General features: G+C 37.4%; 1 protein-coding gene across 1 annotated transcript in view; it reads right to left on the reverse strand.

Moving 5' to 3' along the window:
• Positions 1-14,737, reverse strand: part of Chc (clathrin heavy chain) — a 496,589-nt gene that overhangs the window by 200,821 nt on the left and 281,031 nt on the right. The window contains exon 15 of the mRNA XM_090369802.1: positions 2,936-3,116. Coding sequence (XP_090225928.1) covers positions 2,936-3,116 — 181 coding nt within the window. The remainder of the gene's footprint in view (positions 1-2,935; positions 3,117-14,737) is intronic.

The following is a 14,737-nucleotide window of genomic DNA, read 5'->3' on the forward strand; positions in this document are numbered from 1 at the left end:
TCTTGTCTAGAAATTTGAGAGTTATCAAAGATAAGCATAGGAACAGAATTCTTTTCGCAAAATAAATGCTGTTTTAAGGGTTGAAGTCAACTAAGTTATTTTTTTTTTTTTTTTTTTTTGATTTGGTAGTTGTTGGCGCATCGGCTTCTGTGGCCATATTGCACCTCCCAAGGTTTTTGCAGTACTTTGATCCAAGCCCGAGGCGGGAATCGAACCCGCGACCTTTGGGTTGCCGGGCAGGTACTTTACCCACTCGGCCAGCCCGGTCGGCTCAACTAAGTTATATTTGCCCCACTGGAGAATTATCAAGGTCAACATTTAAGGAATTAATAGATATTCAAAGTTAAAGCTGTTTGTACACAGCAAGGTTTCTCAAACTGGAAGGTGAAATACAAAACTATGGATAGGATATCTAGTCAATGGAAGAAGGTCAATAATATACAAGAGGAAAATATTGAGAGAAAGAAGTGAACCTTGGGGAACTTTGCCATTAGTGAAGTTAGAAGACAGACGAATCTACTGCCAACAGTCAGAAAGAAAACTGTATACCCACTTACAAAAAAGTTGGAAAACCATAAGATGGAAGCTTATTTAGAAGACCTTTATGCTAAACACGATCGAAAGCCTTTGAAATGTCGAGAGCAACTGTGAGTTTCACCAAACTTTTCCACTGAATTTGTCCATAGATGGGTAACATAAGCCAGTACATCACCAGTGGATTGACACTGATAGACTCCATACAACCGATCATTGATAAGATGGAAGTTTAAGAAAGTTTAGGAGTTGGAGTTTAATAGATTTCTCCATTACTTTAGAAAGAGCAGAAGTGCAATGGGTTAAAAATTGGATGAAAGGGATTTGGATTTATCACCCCTTTTTTTTTTTAGGAATTCACTGGATATGAGCAAATTTCCAAGCAGAAGGGAATAAACCTTTGGAATAAGAAAATGCAAAAAAAGAGTAACTCAGGAGCAGCACAGGTTTTCAGAACAAGTGGAGAATTAACATCAGCACCTGTTGCTTTCTCGGCATCAAGACTGTTGAAATTTCTTCTGACATCCATTTGACAGAAGACCATGGCAGGAAATTGATTTACCAAGTCAAACTTAAGTTAGAAGAAAGGTAGGATGCTAGCAGGTCAGCTTTATCTTTAGCTGAGGTGGCAATAGAACCATTTGGTTTTGCGATATGTGGGAATGGAGATTAGAAAAAGTTGCAGCCAACAGCTCTGGCAACAGACCGGAATTCCCAACTGCCATGCCGAGAAGAAGCAAGTTTTGTACTTTTAGCTGTTCAAAGTTTGGACTGGTTAATAATTGCTTTACAATTGCTGAGAGCTTTGGAGTAGGCAGAAAATGAAGCTGGAGATTTACATGCGAACCAATTGCAATATGTAATATTCTTACCTTGGCACATATAGCCTTAGCACATTTGGAAAACCAAATGTTTAAATAAAGCATGAGATTTTAAGGTGGAATGTGGAATAAAGAATTTATCCCTATGAGAATAATTTCACTGAGATGATCTGAGCAAACACTGACATCAGAAGATTTGAAACAGTAATCCAACCAAGGAAAAGTAAAGAAATCTCGCAGATCATCCCGTTTTGCATTCTCGTAATGCCAAAAATGAGGTTCAGAACGGCCAGGAGAGAAAAGCTACATTGGAGAGACCATCACCAAGTTGCGATCTGAGGTGTGTAGAGGATAACTAATCTCGACCATGTACTTGGAAGGGTTGTTTGTGAGAGAGATCAAGAATATTGGCTGTGTGGTTAGCATTGTCTGGTATTCTGGTAGGTAAATAAACAATCTCAGCCACAAAGGCCACGGCATTTTGAACCAGCTGAGTCCATGTGACTAGAAAAATGGAAGCCAGCTGGAGATGTGAACATTAAAATCCTTACAGAAAAGTCTCACTTTTAGGAAAGTTAGATTGGAAAAAGTCAAGTGTCAAAGAGTTCCGTGTGATTAGTGGAGGTGGGATGACGACTGAGGCAACAGATGAATTTGACAGAATGTATTAATGTATTAAAAAAGATTTTAAGCCAGAGAAGATAGAAAAAAGGAGATTCCAAATTACCAAGTCTCCGAGAGTGAATAGATCAAAAATACAACCTTGGAAGCAAAAGGAATTGTAGAGCAAATAAATAAGACAATTGAGATGAGAATTATTGGATCATTCAATCAACCGATAATTGGAATTCGGAAAGAAAAAGATTGAGTTTGCTAGACTAGGTTGAAATGGACATCAATCAGACTGGAACCGAGACAACATATATTTATAAAATGAACTAGAAAGTATTTGGAAAGTTTAGATCTTTTTTGTAGATAAGTTTGCTCTATTAATTTGACTATTCATGATGGACTCATTAGTAGGAAAATGTAGGGAGAACATTTTCCAACTAATGTAATGTATGAAATAATGACATTTTTAGATATAGCATACAGACTGCAAGAATACACTAGTCTCCTTGACATAACCTGGCGTTGAACATTCAGAGAAAAATTCATGAAGAGGGATCAGTGGTATTAAACATGCATTAGGAAAGAGCTTACTCTGACTAGTCAAAGACTGAATAGGAAATGGGAATAGCATGGAAGAAAATAGTGAAAGATCTGATAATCCATGACTGATTTATTATTACTTATTACACACAGAAATCATTGTCATAGTTACGTTCTTTGCCATGTGGCAGAGGACATACAATTATGACAATGATTTTTTATTTCTTCAATTTTAACAATGAGGTTGACAAGCTCACACTAAATTCCTATATTTTGTCTGGCATTTTAATGTTTTAAATTCTCTAAAATAAAACATTGAAATTAATGAAAATTATATTTGAAGTCTTATTTCTTCATAAAGATTAAACAGATTTACTAGTATCTCACAAGGCCAATACTCTATATTAAAAACAGTAACAAAAAAGTACCTTCATAACTCTTGAAGGATTCAAACAGATCAATAAGTGCTGCTGTCGTTAGCTGCTCATGGTACTTTGTCGCCACCTGCACAGAAATCTGAAGGTTTTGTCTAATATTATGGCTTAACATTGCTTTCAAACATTCTATGGAATCTTCCACTGACAAAGATCCAAAATAATTTACCAGCCACTAAAGAAACAATACACATGTAAGTTAGTACCATTTAACATTTAAAAATGGCATATGAAATCAAACAAAAAAATAAACCTAATTTAATTTTCACAGATAAGAGATGGTACAAAGAATGAATGAAACGTAATAAGACATCTTATGAAGACTAATAGCATTATATGAAATGTCACTTTCATAAGCTTCAAAGTAATCTCCACCTGACTCAACACCATTTCTAAATGCAAGCATGCACAAAGTTGTTGTTAATTTGAAAACTATACCATTCTGCATTCAATTTGTCTAGGTGTTAATCCAGACTTCAGACTTCAGCAGTCAAGGCTAGAGCATACGTTACACCTACAGACAAGTCAGACTAAATTGCTAATACATTGGATTCCAGTTATTTGAAACACATTGGGACTTGTGCACATTAAGCAGCTGCCCCAATTATGTGAAGTTTCACGTAAGTAGTTAAGAGAGGGCACTGGGGTCGCAGAGGTGAACAGATTTTCGGCTGCTGAAAATAAGTAGTTGAGGTTTTTACCATATTCTTCATTAATTAACACTAGGAGACTACGCCCCCTGCTAGCTTTGCTTGCCAACCCCGTGAATGCTTTTCTATGTAAAAGACCTGCCAAAATGCACTGATCGATATCTAATCAGAAAATGACATATGTAATTATTTACTTGTGCATTTGTAGTGACATAATTGCCCCACCCACTTGTACCATGGGACCATCTTCTCCCATTGGCTACTCCACCACACCACACTGCATTCTCAATGTCGAATAAATATCACTAAGTAATTATTTACCTGCGTTTACGTATGTCACTTAGGAAAAGGCCTTTTGCTTCGGGTTCCATAAGCATGAGGAATATTGTTGCATCCGAAAGAGTAGGACTACTAAAATATTTATACATTATAGAAATATTTAAAATACGAACTATTTCCAAATATACAAACTATATCGGGACAATGGGTTCCCTTCATCAGATGACATTAATATACAAAAAATATTACAATGGAACACCAAATGATGCCAGGCGTGGTCATGGATTAGACAGTGAAGTATGTGCACGAGTTTGGTGAATGTTGTGGTGGCAGTTGTCTTGCAATGCAGAAAATGTTAGCAATGCATTCCACATACTTGTTCTAATTGTCAACAGCAAGTGTCTGATTTGGCCCAGTAACCCATTTGTTTCCTTCCATATAACATTCACCAACCTCGTGCACGGGATTCACTGTCTAACACAGGACCCATCACCTGATATAGTAGATGTATAACTGTAAATCGTTTAGTATTTTGCAAATATTTCTAGTTTTGTATTGTATAATATGATTATTTCTTTATAATAATAACATTATAATGCACTGATCGAAATATAATCAGGAAATGACCTATGTAATTATTTACCTGTGCATTTGTAGTGACGTAATTGTATCACCCTCTTCTCCCATTGGCTCGAATAAATATCACTAAGAGGAAACTTTTTCAATGTATACAGAGATATCAAATTGTGTTCTACACAAAGGTATTAAGATATTAAAGAGTTTGTTAGCTTATTTTTTAAATTTCACTAGTGATTTTTGTAAGTTATGACTCTCCGCTCGTACCGTGTTGGCGCCAATATTGTTGAACTTGCCGCCATTTTTGTAATAAGCTATATGTATACAAAATATTGTAGCATATATCTTGAACTGACAGCATAATGTTTATAGTAAAACTAGATAGCAAGTAGCACTGTATTAGGAATCTGTTAGCTTAATATAGTATTATCAATTAATCAATAAAATTTGTTAATCTTATTAAATATCTTTAATTAAATTGTATTTAAATGGAAATATGACCCAGACTAGAGCTGTGTGAAGCAAAGTGCACAGATTATCAGGAGTGCTGTGGCTCAGGGGAGAAACGAAGGGGTGATTCTCCAAGCCATCAGTCTCAAAAAATGTGTGGTGTGAAATGTTCGCAGACCTTTATGGGACAGGACATGATCCAGCCAGAGAAGATGTCTTTTGTGTGTGTGTGTGCGCGCGCGCGCTCTAAGTGTCTAGAGTGTCAAAAAATTAGGCGCCAACTCAGCATTCTGATGGGCATCTATGAGAGTTTGAGGTGTTGGTAGATGCCCTCAAAGAAATGATTGAGGATCCATCAAGTTCTCAGCTGCCCAACTCAAAAAAAAAAAGCTCTCCTGCACATCAGGCAACAGAGCGGCAATCTCCAAGACAGAATGCACTGGTCTCACAGAAACTAGTTATTGTCAGTGACTATTGTCAGGGAGATGGGGAATATATTATGCAAAAAGGATAAGTGGAACAGGACCAGGGTATGACTGCCAGAGGTGAAAGTTTAAGACAGTGTAGAGCAGATATCTTTTAAGGGCACAAAATGTGATATTGTTGAACATTTTGGCACTAATGACCTAAAGAGAAAGAGATCTGCAGATTTACTTAGCAAGTTAGGGTTAAATTTGAAAGTGTTTACAATTCTGCCCAGACATGATAGGAGGGAGTATATGATGAGAGCCTTGTCAATCAATTTGGCCCTGGAGAAATTGTGCAAGGCTTACGAGGTAGAATTTTTTTCAGTGTGGTCTGCGCTTGCTAAAAGGAGAGACTACTTCTATAGGGATGAGATACACTTAAATAGAAAGGGTGCAAGAGTATTTGCTGATGCTATCGAGGCAGTGATAGGTGGGTCAAAAAACTGCTAGCTTGGGAGGATTCACAGCCTAAAAGATTAATAGTGACCAGAGGCTAAAGTGATTCTTGCACTGCTTCTATTGGAATGAGCAGCAGCTCGGAAAGCAAGTTACTGGGGATTTCAGGAACTGCTGGGAGTCATGAAACAAGTAAATACATGGGCTGTGTTAGGGTAATGAAGAGTAGTTCATTACCCTAACACAGCATGTATACTTGCATTGGGGTACATGCAAGTATACATGCATGTACCCCAATGCTAGGAGTATAATAAATAAATTTGAAGTGCCGGTCAAGACATCAAAGTTGTATATTGTTGGGATATCAGAGACATGGTGTCACACATAGCAGTGCAGAATTGGAAGGAAAATGAGTACAGAGAGAATGGGAAGGGAGCAGGAGTTATGCTGTTAATTAAGAAACGAAATTTAACGAAGTGCATACAATTGACATTTGTGGACAATGCAATGTTGAGTCAATGTGGCATGACATAAGCACATGGAAAGGGAAAATATGAGGCGTGTTATACACCTAATTACTCTGATGAGTATAATGAACAATTGTGAGCCAATAAATCAGTCTATAATGGGGGATAAATCCATATCTGGATTGCAGATAAAGGAACCACTAGGTGGCAGTGATCACAGTGTACTGATGTGGGATTTACTTAAAGATTTAATTACCATCAGGGGTAAAGGAAAGGGTTTTTGCTTCCGAAAAGGTGAGTACAGTGGTCTCAGACAGTTTTTAAATTCTGTACAGTGGGATCAACTGATGATGTTACCAACAGTAAATTCTAATCGTGGATGCTACTAAAAGTTTCATACCTATTAAGAAATACTGTTCAAGGTTTAGGCCTAAATGGTTATCTAATGAAACTCTTAACAGAGAAGAAAAATGCATGGGATGCATATAAATTATCAAGTGATTCAGAAGCCAACGGCAGATATAAGCTAGTCTGTAATCAGGTCACAAAGGAGGTTAGGCAGGTGAAGGCAGATTACGAGAAATCCTTGGCAAAAGATGCTAAGAAAAACAGCAAGGATTTCTTTACTTATATAAACTCTAAAAGGAAGGGGATGAATCTGATTGGTCCACTTGACATCGATGGTTCGACTGTTGATGATCCTGCTCAGATAGCAAACAAACTGAATGAGTATTTTGCATCTACATTCACACATGAGGAATTATTAAGGTTTGAAAATGGCAGTAGGTTATCAAATTGTAGCAGGATAGTTAATGATTTTGTAATAACCGAAAGCAAAGTGGAGGAGAAATTGTTGAAGTTAAACATAAGAAAAGCACCCGGGGTGGATGGGATCTATCCAGTTATATTAAAGGAGGCGACAAAGCAAACCCTTAGCCATAATTATGAGAGCATCCTTGGACTCAGGGGAGGTTCCCACAGACTGGAGATGTGCAAATGTATCCCCAATTCACAAAGGGGGATCGAAGGGTGACACGAGTAATTACAGACCAGTTAGTTTAACTTCTGTTCCAGGTAAAATAATGGAGTCACTGGTTAAAGATGCATTGCAGGATCATCTAGACAAGACTGCAGCAATAATTCAGACACAGCATGGGTTTGTTAAGGGAAAGTCTTGTCTGACAAATTTGATAGGATATTATGATGTGGTTACAAAGGAACTGGATGCAAAAAATAATTTTGATATCATATATTTGGATTTCAGGAAAGCTTTTGACACTGTTGTGCATGGAAGACTATTGTACAAATTGGAGCAGAATGGTATTAAGGGTAAGTTGCTACAATGGATAAAAGGATGGTTAAGTGGAAGAAGACAGAGGGTGGTAATCAATGGGTGCTGCTCTTCGTGGACTAATGTTATTAGTGGAGTCCCACAGGGTTCGGTGTTAGGTCCACTGTTGTTTTGTATATTTATCAATGATATTGATGAAGGTATATCAGGCTTAATGTCGAAGTTTGCAGATGATACAAAGGTTGGCAGGGTTGTTAATGACAGTAATGGCAGTGTGCTACTGCAACAGGATCTAGATAATTTGGGCAGATGGGCTAAGAACTGGCAACTGAAGTTTAACCTTGACAAATGCAAAGTACTGCATATGGGTAGAAGTAACCCCAGAGAAACGTACCAACTGTGTGGTACTACACTTAAAGTGGTAGAAAATGAAAAAGACCTGGGAGTAATTGTGCAGTCAGATATGAAGTTTTCTGAGCAATGCAGACAGGCTGAAAGGGCAGGTCATGAGGTTTTGTCAATGATATATAGGAATTTTGCTAGCAGGGAGAAGGAGGTTATTGTCCCTCTGTATAAGGCAGTGGTCAGGCCATGCCTTGAGTACTGCGTACAGGTCTGGAGGCCTCATTTTAGGAAGGATGTAGATTTACTTGAGCATGTACAGAGAAGGGCAACAAGATTGGTGAGGGGAATGAAGGGATCCTCTTACCAAGAGAGGCTTAAGTTCTGCAAATTGCAGTGGCTGGAGACTAGGCACCTGCGCGGTGATCTGACTGAGGTGTATAAGGCTTTGAAAGGGTTGAGCACGCTGAATTCTGATGGGATCCTTCCACTTGTTCAGATTACAAACCAAGGGGGGCATAAATTCAAATTAAGAAAAGACAGATGTAGAATAGATGTGCGGAAATTTGTCTTTAGCCAGCGGATGGTTAATTGCTGGAACAAACTTCTAACTGTCGTTGTGGAAGTTGACAGGTTAAATAAATTTAAGGAGGAACTGGACATGCATTTGGAGGGAATGGTGTGATTTTTTTTTTTTTTTTTTTTTTTGGCTGATGCTGCATAAGCTCATACACTTGCTTTCTTGCATCACATGCCACTACTACTACACACACATTTTTTGTGGATTTATTGGATGACTGTTTTCCACAGCAGCATATTCAAGAGGCAATCACAGGGAGTAATACTCTTGATCTCATTATCAGCAGTAATTATTCATACATTAAGAATTTGCAGATACAGGAACCACTGGGTGACAGTGATCACGGTGTACTGATGTTGGATTTACTTAAAGAAATAACTACCAACAGAGATAAAGGGAAAGGTTTTTGCTTTCATAAAGGTGACTACAGTGGTTTTAGACAGTTTTTAAATTCTATACAATGATGTCAACTGAGTATGTTACCAATGGTGAATTCTAAATGGGAAGCATTCGGGGATTTGGAGGCTACCAGTCTTTTCATACCAACTAAGAAATACTGTTCAAGATTTAGGCCTAAATGAATTTCAGAATGAGGCTCATGGCAGAGAATAAAAATGCATGGATGCATATAAATTATCACGGGACACAGAAGCCTATGGGAGATATAAATTAGTCCGTAATCAAGTCAAAAAGGAGGTTAGGCAGATTGCGAGAAATCTTTGGCAAAGGATGCAAAGAAAAACAGCAGAGAGTTCTTTACTCATGTAAAGTCTAGAAGGAAGGGGATGAATCAGATTGGTCCAATGAACATAGATGGTTCAACTAGTGATGATCCTGCACAGGTAACGATAAACTGAATGAGTATTTTGAATCTACATTCACACATGGGCAGTTATTCAAGGAGGCAATGCCAGACGTTTATCAAACTAACAGGGAGCTAAGTGATTTTGTAATAACTGAGAGTAATCAGGAGGAGAAATTGTTAAAGTTAAACATAAGAAAGACACCTGAAGTGGATGGGATCTATCTAGTTATAATAAAGGAGGCAGCAAAGGAAATAAGCAAACCCTTACCCACAATTATGAAAGCTTCCTTGGACTCAGAGGAGGTAACCATGGACTGGATATGTGCAAATGTGACCCATTTCACAAAGGAGGATCAAAGGATGACAAGTAATTACAGACCAGTTAGTTTAACTTGTGTTATGGGGAAAATAATGGAGTCACTGGGTAAAGAAGCATTACAAGGTCATCTAGACAAGACTGCAGTAACAGTTAGGACACAGCACGAATTTGTTAAAGGGAGATCTTGTGTGACCAATTTGATAGGATACTATGATGTGGTTACAAAGTAACTAGATGCAAAACAATTTTGATATCATATACTTGGATTTCAGGAAAGTTTTTGGTATTGTTGCTCATGGAAGATTGCTGTAGAAATTGGAGTGGTATGGCATTAAGGGCAAGTTGCAACAGTGGATAAAAGGATGGTGAGTGGGAGACAACAGAGTGGTAATCAATGAACACTACTCTTCATGGATTGACGATATTAGTGGATTTCCTCAGGGTTTGGTGCTGGACCCATTGTTTTGTGTATTCGTCAATGATACTGATGAATACACAAACTGCAGTAATATTTCATGAAGGTATCAGGCTTAATGCCAAAGTTTGCAGATGATACAAAGGTTGGCAGGGTTGTTAACAACGGTAAGGACAGTATGCTTCTGCAACAGGATCTAGATAAGTTGGGCAAGTGGGCTGAGAAGTGGCAACAGAAGTTTAACATTGGCAAATGCAAAGTACTGCATATGGCTAGCAATAACCCAAGAAAGATGTACCAACTGTGTGGCACTACACACAGGAAAGTGAACAATGAAAAAGACCTGGGGGTAATTGTGCAGTCAGATATGAAGTTCAATGAGCAGTACAGATGGGCTGCCAGAGCAGGTCATGGAGTCTTGTCAATGATATATAGGAATTTTGCTAGCAGGGACAAGGATGTGATTATGCCATTGTACAAGGCAATGGTCAGGCCACATTCTTAAGCACTGAGTACAGGTCTGAAGGCCTCATTTTAGAAAGGATGTAGACAGTGGTGAACTGTGAATATTTTAACAGTGGGCTTGCACTTTTGCCGACTTTTTGATGTGAAACATCCTTTTGGGGTGGGTACCTACCGAATAAATCTGATCAGTCACGGAAGTGACGTTACTTCCATGACCGATCAGATTTACTCGGTTGGTACCCCCCTCCCCCTCCAAAAGGATGTTTCACATAAAACCATCTACCGCTCTTGCTCGGCAGACGCGCAATTTTTTTTTTTTTTTTCCATGATAAAATTTTAATATTGCGAATAAAAAATAACAAAAATATTTCCCATATTACAAATAACGAATTATCACAAAACATTCTAGAATATAAAAACAAATATTGCATATAAAAAAAAACTGTTCTAGAAAAGGTACACAAAAATCAGATTACATGAAAAAAAATTGCAAAAATATTCAAGAAAATTCTTTTAAAAATTGCCATATGAAATTTACTTCTTTATTAATATTGACATAATGATCCAGATCAAATTGAAGCAATGGTTTTCCATTTAGATGTATGGTCATCATAATCTGCAACTTGTTTAATTTTCAACATTTATTCATACGATATTATTCGTTATACTGAAAGCTCGCTCAGTTTAAGCACTGCTAATCGCAATGATTTCAAAGATATTTCTGGCTTTCTTAGTTGTAAAGGGAATTACTCTATTTTATAGATAAACTGTCTTCGATAAAATCTCGAAAATCATTAATTTTTTTATTTCATATTTTATCAGAAAGCAAATTTCTTATTCGGTTTTCACAGTCTTGCCACCGAGACGAAAGTTCTTCCACGATTTCCGGTAGAATATGTTTAAAATTTCTTTCAATGGTATGATTATTTTCTTTATTTAATTTAAAATCACCCTGTTGCATTAATAACTTATCCTGGATAAAACAATGCATTTAATAACTTGTCACGAGGTAATTTTACTGTTCTTACTTTCGAGTTTGATTCCTTCAAATTCTTTCCACTTCAACATGCTCTCAGTTTTAGCTTCATATTTTCCTTCAGAATTTTTCAAATTAGCAATAGCACTGATAGTTCGAATAATTAATTTATCTGCTTTTGCCATAGTGAATCTGTAAAGCTTCTGAAATGTAAGAGAGCTCCTGCAGGATGTCGATCATTAGTGCTAAATGGTTAAGAAATTCCAGATTTAAAAGTCGCTTTAACAATCCCAAATAAAAATAAATTTTCTGTTTATACTCCAGGGCGACCACATGGTCAGAGGAGTTCACAAGGTAGAGAGAATACAAGAAACAACACCGTATTCAGCAGTCATGGTGCTTGAACCTGGGTCACTCAAGGCACGTATATTTATGCACTCGCGCGCCTGACCACTGGGCTACGGCGGCCTCTGATTCAAAATGTTTGCACAATGCAGGATAATTCCCTTAACTCACAATTATCATTCGCAAGCTACAAGCTGCTCTTCGTAGCCCGAACACACGACCGACCTTTGTAATTTCCACATCAAGTTCTTTAGCAATAATCCTTAATTCGCACTAGATTTTTGGAGATTGGTAATAGTTTCTTTTTTTTTTTTTTTTTAAATTATTGCCTGTATGCCATTATATTTTAGAACATTTTCTACGCAGTGAAAGGCTCGACAAAGTTTCAAAATCTGTCAACATTTCATCTTCGTAAAGTTTATATTATATCTTAGTTTCCTCAATCCCCCTCCCCCATATGTTGGTACTGTCACTAGTTCTTTGAATACTGCAAAATATCGGAATCACTCAGATATTCAGCTTCTGTGACCATGTAAACATAGACAGGAGAAATTTACTGGAAGGCATGGATCACTCACTTCTCCGAAAAACATACGCCCGTTTATCAGAGTAAAGGGGAACCACAACACAGGTTAACCAGAGGCTATTATCCATGTTGGGAATCTTCTTAATCCTCTGACTGGCTATGGAAAGCATATTGACTAGCGAGACTTACCGGAATGTGGCTGCATAAGTTTTACGGCCATCACTAATGTTGTGGAACGGTAATCCCTTTCACCCTTGATTCGCTCTTTCTAATTACCTAAAGGACAGAGGTGAGAACAATGCATACAAAGGTGTCTCTCCTAATCTGTTCGTTACATGGAAATAATTTTCGTTCTACGGAAACTACTGTATTTTAAATGTAATTACCAAGGGGAATTTAAAAAAATTCGGTATAAAAGAAGTTGGTTAAACAGAGGTCCGGCAGTAATTAAATCAAAAATGAAGCAATTTTAAAATACATAACTGATCGATTGCGCCATTAAAATGCTGGGAATGGGGCCCCGTTCGCTCCACCGTAATTTCGGCTCTGGATACTCAATAATTGCGCATTTAGGATTTCATTTGCAAAATAAATGATCGTCCTCAACAATGGGCTCGCAAATTTTCAAAAAAAAAAAAACAACAATGGGCTCTCGCGAGCCCACTATAGCTCACCACTGGATGTAGAGTTGCTAGAATGAGTACAAAGAAGGGCAACAAGATTGGTGAGGGGGGGAACAAAGGGGTGCTCTTACCAAGAAAAGCTTAAGTTCTGCAAATTGCAGAACCTGGAGACTAGCACCTGCGAGGTGATCTGATTGAGGTGTATTAGGCGTTGAACGGGTTGAGCAAGATCAATTCTGATGGGATTGTTGTGTTGGCAGGCAGGTTCATACTCTTGCTCGGAGCATGAACCTCAGGGGGCACAGATTCAAACTGAGGAAAGACAGCTGTAGAATTGATGTGCAGAAATTTGCCTTTAGCCAGCAGGTAACTGACTGCTGAAACAGACTTACATCTCTTGGTGTGGAAGTTGACAGCTTAAATAAATTTAAGGCTGAGCTAGACAGGCATTCGGAGTGAAGGAACTGTGAAATGGGAGGATTTTTTGGGGGTTTTTTTTGGATGATCCTGCATAAGCTTGATTTATTGCATCGTATGCTTGAACCTATGTGATGATATAAAAAACACTAACTACCATTTCACTGAGCAAGAAATTTATTCAATTAAATTTCAGAATAAAAATTAGAGCCAAATATTTAAATATTCTTCATGCAGAACTTTACATTTTCACTCATTGTTAATATCAACATCATTAATGACTTGTCTGAGGATACCATGTTGTCCTATCTAATCTCATTAAAGCAAAATACAGCTAGGTCTCGCATAACGCGAGTTCGATTAACGCGATATTCAGTTAACACTATTTGAAAAACGATACCACTTTTCACTTTACACGATGCAAATTTCCAGTTAACACAATCTTTTTTTTTTATGCGATAGCTGAAAAAGATTTGAATCATGCGTTAAGCTTACTGCGAGTCGTATGGTCAATAAACAAACGTTTGCCTGCTGCCCGCCTCAGTGTGTTCCATCAACAATCGGAAGAAGACTTGTTTGTCTCCTGCTAATAAAGTCAATGCAGACTTGCATTTAAAAATTCAAATTTTTAAATGAGCCAGATGAAAATGTTACCATGAAGGAGATAATGGTAAAAGAATTAGATGAAATCTTTCATATCATATAGAACCTCAAACAAAAGGTTTGATGTTCTCTGCGATATTTATTTCACCAGGGCCCAGAGAAGATTGTTGTTGGCTATCGGAAATTGATTGATGAAAAGAGAAAGTCAACACTCTTCAAATATTTCCGCAACAGTAATTTCTTCATTTTGTATTTTATGTCAGAGGTTCCCAAAGTTTCTCAGTTCACAGCGCCTTTAATGTCTCAGTAATTTTTTCAAGGCACACCCAGACCAAAAGAAATACCTAACAGTTTCGTTTAGTAGTTAGGTCCAAACAACTTAATAAGAAATGCTGAAACTGTGAACTACCTCAAGCTAGTAGTTCGCATGGTGTCCGACAAATGTCGAGTATCGCTGTTTCCCTCGAAAATTTATTATATTCCGCGGCGCACAGTTTAAGAACCGCTGTTTTATGCAATAAACATTTAATTCCATAATCTTTTACATTATATACAGTTCAAAAATTATTTAAAAGGTATTTTTAAAATTCTTTATGGACATTCCAGAAGGTCACGGACCAATTATAATTTTTCCTATTGGTTATGATATTCGATTAATGTGTTTCCGTTTTGCGCTCGCAGGACGAATTAATCGCGTTAATCGAGGCCCGCCTGTACACAACATTTTAAAGAAAAATATTTGATATTTAAAAATTTAATTTATATAACAAACATGCACATACTTGCCCTTTAATTTTTAGTTCC

The sequence above is a fragment of the Mastigoproctus giganteus genome, chromosome 3 (assembly GCF_048544385.1).
Source record: "Mastigoproctus giganteus isolate SK-2022 chromosome 3, ASM4854438v1, whole genome shotgun sequence".
Taxonomy (NCBI): Eukaryota; Metazoa; Arthropoda; class Arachnida; order Uropygi; family Thelyphonidae; genus Mastigoproctus; species Mastigoproctus giganteus.